We start from the raw sequence: 6,117 nt of genomic DNA, 5'->3' as shown, positions 1-6,117 counted from the left end.
AAATTTCAACATTTATTCCCTTAAAATCACTTACGGTTTTATCAATGAAAGCTGAACCTTTCAGGTTTCCTTTTTTTTTATATTTAATAATAATTTCTTCTTCAGATTCCGTTACCTTATTTAAAGACTCATGTGAGTGTTCTTGTGTACCATTTGAATATTTAGGATTTTTTTGTTCGTAAGTAAAAGCATAAAGAAAATCATTATATATTTTTTGTATTTTATCAGGAGATTTTATACTACCTTGAGTAACATTACAAGCAGAAGTTTCATTCGTTTTCTTTTGTGGCTTTTCAGAATTAATTTCTAAATTTTGTTTCTCAGTTTCATTTGCTACTAATATGCCAGTACTTTCATACTTTAATTTTCCTGGTACTGGTGAATTTCCTTTAATTTTAAACTCTATTTTGCTTTCGTTACAAGCTGATATCGTTAATTTTTCGTTATTTGATTGTTTCGACTGAGGAAATGATGCATTTATTTGTTTATTTGATTCTGTATTTTCAAGTATATCATTTTTTATTTCTTTTATAGGTGTTACTCGAAGACGAATAAGAGAAACTGCCGAGTTTTTGCTTTTTTCTTTTCCTTTTTTTGGTGTTAAGCGAACACGGGTTGAAAGTCTTTCTATGTTCCTCTCTTTAAAAGATGAATTGGAATAATTTGTCCTAAACTGTTTTCCAGCTTCATAAATAGTATCTACATTAATACTCTGCTCGAAACTGTCCTTTGAATATTTATTATGAATTTTATGTTCTTGATAAACGGTATTTTTGTTAGTTTTAAAAGTTATAGCTTTTTCTTTCATTACGCTTTTACTTTTTTGATCTTTGTGATAATCTTTTCTTGGCGATATTTTAACACGGATTAGCGAAACAGATTTTCTGTTATTTTCCTTGTTCCTGCTTATTCTAGAACGTTTCTGCTTTTTTTCATTAGATAATGAATTCCATAAACAAGTCTGTTTATTATTTTGGTACCTACTGCTACAGTTATTTTCAGTTAAATTATTTAACTTGTCTTTCTCATAATCAGAAGATAGTTTCTCAATCATCATTTTATCATGATCATAGTATATTTCATTTTCTTCAACATCTTTTATGTTATGTTTGAAATGAACATTAGTTTTTGAAAATTCCTGTTCATTGTTTATTGGTTCTGAACAAAATTCCAGATTTGTACCAATTTTTAAATTTTCTTTATTCTCTATGAAAGTATTTACATTATAAACTATTTCAGAATTTTCATCGTCATTTTCATTAATGATTTGTACTTCGAATTCAGACTTTTCATCATTTTTTTGATCATTAGGTTTCATAAGTATTTTATCTAAATCATGAAACTGATTATTGGAGGTTTCTTTTTCGTTTGGAACACATTCAAATTCTGTTACACAAGATGAATTCAAAATGTCACAAGTTTCAACTCTTTGATTCAGTGAAGTTAAAAAACCACTTTCTATATCTTTATTTGAGAAGCCCATGCTATTATTAATTTCTCTCAAAACTTCATTTTCGTTGTTGATGAGATATTCTTCATTAATTTCACATTTAGTTACATTTTTTAAATCACTGGAGCTAACATCTAATTCAAATTGATTTTTTGTTGGACTTATTTGTATTGATAAATTATTACCATGAATATTATCACAACTTGGACAGCATTTTTTTGAAGTACTTTGAACCATACCATCCACTAATTCACTAGCATTCTTCTTAAAGGAAAAATAAGTATAAAATATAAAAAAACAGATCAGTTTTTTATTATAACATACCTTACGAAGATTTGGTGAGAAATTTAATCCTTTTCTTTTGGTACTTGAACTATTTTTTGAGCAGTTTTTCCTCGTTTTCTGAAATAAAAATCCTTTTTTTAGTCGGCTTTTAAAAAATATTATGCTCTTTACAACTTACTATTAAAATACTAGGCGGTGTAAAACAAATATTTTCAGATGAAACATTTTCTGACATAATTAAACGTTGACTTATACCATTTTTGTGGGATGTATCAGCATCTAAGCTTTGTTCTTTTTGTGCAATTGGGCATTTTATTATTATATTTTCACACGTTCCATCAAGAATTTGCGGATAAAAAGTAACAGACAAGCATCTGAAATGTTCCATTGTAAATAATAAAATAAAAAAAAATAAATAAAAATAAAAAACTACATTCTAGGAGAAGTTTCTGCATTGATAATTTCTTTCCCCTTTGGAGAAAAATTGTTTGCAATTTCATCTTCCACAGTATGCCTATAATTCCATTTTTGTAGGAGAAATAATGTTTTTAAATGTTTAAGTTGTGGATTTTGTATTTCATTTAGATAGTTAATCAATATCTTTTCTTCATTCGCAGTTAGTGAGATATCAAGTAGACCAACAATTTTATTTTTATTCACACATTCTAAAAAATTCAAATTTTATAAAGAATACGTTGAAAGAATATGTAATTCGCACCTTCGAAAAAGTGCCTAATTAATTTGATATCACCATGTTTTACTCTTCTACTTTTTTGAAAATGATACGCCTCACCCAGCATGTTATTTGAAATGTATAAAGATATGAGTAAATAGAGGTCGTTTTCTTGTAAAAGGGGTGGTTTTTTAATCTAAAATTGTATATAATAGAATAAAACTTGATAAAATTAAATGAAAAATACCTGCAAATACAAAAGACCTAATTTATATTGATTATGAGTAATCAGTGCTTGCAATAAAATTTTATGTTGCCACATTTCAATATCTTCCAGACGAATACAAGGATCCAGTAGTTTATTAACAGCATCCTAAGAAAAAAAAAAAGGAAAAGGAAAATACCAGAAACATGATTTATTTATTTTTTTACTTACATAATAATTTCCATGATCCAATTGCCAGAAAGCTTCTACCACTTTAGTAACTGTTGCAGGTATTTTGAAAACTACTGCAAACATCTTTAATTGTTTTTTAACCGTTTTGTAACTGCAAAATATATATCCTTAAAAAAATTATATACAAAAAAAATTGTTACCCATAAAAGTAATTTTTACCCTTCCTCGCTCAAATATTCCGTAATATCTAGTAATGTGTAAATAAATATTTGATGTTTAGTAATTAAACTTAAACAGTCTTCAAGATATATCTCAAGTAGATTACGTAAACATGGAAGAGGATACTTAACTGTACCATCAATTTCTAGTTTTCTAAAAATGAGAAAAACATAAAATTAAGTAAAACAAATGCTGAAATATACCTCTGCAAAATATTAGGATTTTTCCCAAAATTAATTAAATTGTCGATGAAAAGTGAATTGCTACAGTCTGAATTATTTATATTATTTAATTGTTTCCTCCAAAAACAAACCAACAGCAATAAGTATTAAAAAGNTACATAAATTTTAAAACATTAATCAAATAGAATTTAAAATTTATCAAAATATAATAACATTATCAGTATGTGTTGGAAATATGGTTCCTTTTTTGTGAAATTAATTGTTGCATTAAAACAATTTAGCAAAGTAATTCAATATTTATTTTCTTTTTCAAGGAAAAACAAATTCATTCATTCGGTTGGTTTGTAATTAATGTTCATCTAAATGAGCATAGACTCGTCTTAATTTTTCCCTTTTTTTCTTATTTTCATACTTGTTAATTTTTTTCCAAGGTTTATCACATCTTAAGGACTGTTGTGACTCAAGAGATGCTTCCCTGTAAATGGTAAAATTATACAAGGAATACTACTACAATATAACATACAAACTTGCCTAATTATATGATTTGCTCCAATATTAGGAATTATTTGGCCCTTCACATGTAAACCTTGTGTTTTTGAGTAAAAAAAAGAGTTGTCCAAATCTTCACTTGTTATTCTGTTAGACTACAAAACATCATAGTTGTTTTATTATTATTTCATTATGCAGTTGAAATATACAAACCCTGATGGCTCTTGCTTGTCTGGGTGGCAATGTTCTATTTATACACCCATTATTTTTCCTCTGAGGCCAAATTTGGTATTCATTTTGATTAACATTGGGTGGTGCATGAGCAAAAAGAAGTTTACCATTTACAAAATCTTTTAATATGTATCTTGCAGCTCTTGGATTATCAGGCTGACCATTAGCTGTCATAAAACCTCTATTATCTAAAACAAAATAATGTAGAAAATATATATGTCTAAGGAATTAAAATAACTTACAGCCATAAGCATTTAATAGTTCTTCTGCAAAAGGAGGCCTTTCTGGATCTTCACCTTCCAGAGGTTTTGGCAGCATCAGCCCATACTTATCTTCCAGAATGTGTCTGGGTATTAAGTTACAAATAAGATTAATAGGAGGCACATGATCCCGCATTTGATCAATCGGTAAAATTCCATTAATGATCATTTCTGCTTTTGTAAACACAAAACTAGGCATAACAAGACCAGGGCAGTCACATAAAAGAATGTCTTTGTCCAAAAATAATGTTTGAAAATGTTTAGTTTTCCCAGGAGTTGCCGATACAGACACTTTTTTTACTGTCATTAGGTTATTTATTGTAGAACTTTTTCCTACATTAGGATATCCTACCATACCAATGGTAGTTAGACCTTCAGTTACTTTCTTTCCTGAATGAGTTACCTTAAAAAATTGAATAAGTTCTTCCCTTGTTAAAATCTCAGGTGAATTGCTAATGTCAGGACTTTGAGGTCTGGAAGTTAAAATATTTATACATTCTGATGTTGCTTCCCCATTATTGTTGATTATAACATTATCTTCATGTGAAGTAAGATTTTTTACAGTATCTGATTTCTCTAATGAAATAGTTTCAGAACTGTTAGGTTTGTTTAGTAGTTTCTCTACTTTATTAATAATGTGTGAAAGAGCATTTGCAGCTTTATCAACATTTTCTTCTAATTTTCCTACTTTTAATTTTAATATTTCAACATTAGTTGTTTCTAAATCTGCATTGTTTTGAGTTTCATTTTTATCTTCATTAGTTTTCTTATTGGTCTTTTTTTCTTCAATTATTGCTGAAAAGAAAGCAATCCTTATTCCAACTGACTCAAAATATTTTGCCCAAATTTCTCTTTGGTTTTTAGTTAAAAAGTCAGCTTTGTTGATTAATATTAAATTTACTTTATCCTCAGATATGTCTTTCACATAGTTTTCTAAATCTTCACATCGAAATAGTAGAGGATTTCTAGCATCAACAATTTGTACTATAACATCACTTTTTTCAATAACCCTCCAAAGTTGACGCCAAAATTCTAGATTTTTTTCAAACGGTGTTAATAATAAACCTTCTTCTTCTTGAAGTTCAGCTAAGGAACGTCTCCATTTCAAAAAATTATCTCTTTCTAAACATTGTAATTCTTCTGCAGACATCTTGGGAGTCCAGAAAGGCCTATTTTTTATTTTTGTAAACATTCATTTTATGTTAAATGTATAATTATGTAGTATCTTACCTGCGTGGTATTTGAATAAGATGTTTATGTTTTTCATGTGCAATAATTTTAGTCATTTTTTCAGAATCAGATAGTAATCCTACATTTGATTTAGGGTTGACAAATGTTATATTTAACTTTTCAGCTTGAAACTCTGTTCCAGCTAATTCAGCAGTGGAAAGAAACTCTTGAAATGATGATTCTTCTGTTACAGATTGCAAGTTCAATCTGCCCCAGTCATAACCATCCAGTAGTTCTGTTGTATGTAGCTGTAATAATGAAGCATTGGTAATCCATTCAAAAAAATTATGCTGTACAAATTTTGCATTATATCTACATTTTAATTGCTTACCATGGATTTGTCTGCCACAAATTTTCCATTTCTACCTCTAAAGCGATCTCTAACTAAGGATTTACCTAAACTAGAATTGCTTTTATTTTTCTTTCCCATTATAATGTATTTAATATATTACTTTTGATTATTACTCGTCTTGTAATGAGGAATCATGACATTTTCTGATTTTTACTACCGAATTTGATAAGTACAGATTTTGATAAGGGATAGGTTATGTTTTCTTTAACATTCTAACAACTTTTGTAAAGGCTTCTGAAACTGCCTTTTATTTAGCTAATTTATGTCATTACATGTACACACAAAGTAATGACCAGTAAAGATAAGCCAGATCTTTATTTTACATCATATTTATTTTTTTTTATATTAT

The 6,117-nt window shown here is 28.0% G+C and overlaps 1 protein-coding gene across 1 annotated transcript; it reads right to left on the bottom strand.

Annotated features, from left to right (window-relative positions):
- Positions 1 to 3,487: 3,487 nt before the first annotated feature.
- LOC108732518 (large subunit GTPase 1 homolog) lies at positions 3,488 to 5,996 on the bottom strand. Its single transcript, XM_018463374.2, has 6 exons — positions 5,748 to 5,996; positions 5,417 to 5,664; positions 4,169 to 5,355; positions 3,909 to 4,114; positions 3,738 to 3,850; positions 3,488 to 3,681 (listed from the first exon to the last, which is right to left on the bottom strand). The coding sequence occupies exons 1-6, from the start codon at positions 5,844 to 5,846 to the stop codon at positions 3,555 to 3,557; spliced, it is 1,980 nt and encodes a 659-aa protein (XP_018318876.1). The 5' UTR covers positions 5,847 to 5,996; the 3' UTR covers positions 3,488 to 3,554.
- Between the last annotated feature and the right edge of the window lie 121 nt (positions 5,997 to 6,117).

Source organism: Agrilus planipennis, unplaced genomic scaffold (genome assembly GCF_000699045.2).
Source record: "Agrilus planipennis isolate EAB-ADULT unplaced genomic scaffold, Apla_2.0 scaffold48, whole genome shotgun sequence".
Taxonomy (NCBI): Eukaryota; Metazoa; Arthropoda; class Insecta; order Coleoptera; family Buprestidae; genus Agrilus; species Agrilus planipennis.
Note: the sequence above shows the minus strand (reverse complement) of the source record. Positions and strands in the feature narration are given on the sequence as shown.

Coding starts and splice junctions, on each gene's coding strand:
- LOC108732518 (XM_018463374.2), bottom strand. CDS start 5,846: ATGGGAAAGAAAAATAAAAGCAATTCTAGTTTAGGTAAATCCTTAGTT. Junction 5,356..5,416: donor CTTATTCAAATACCACGCAG/GTAAGATACTAC, acceptor AATAAAAAATAG/GCCTTTCTGGACTCCCAAGA. Junction 3,851..3,908: donor GACAAGCAAGAGCCATCAGG/GTTTGTATATTT, acceptor GATGTTTTGTAG/TCTAACAGAATAACAAGTGA.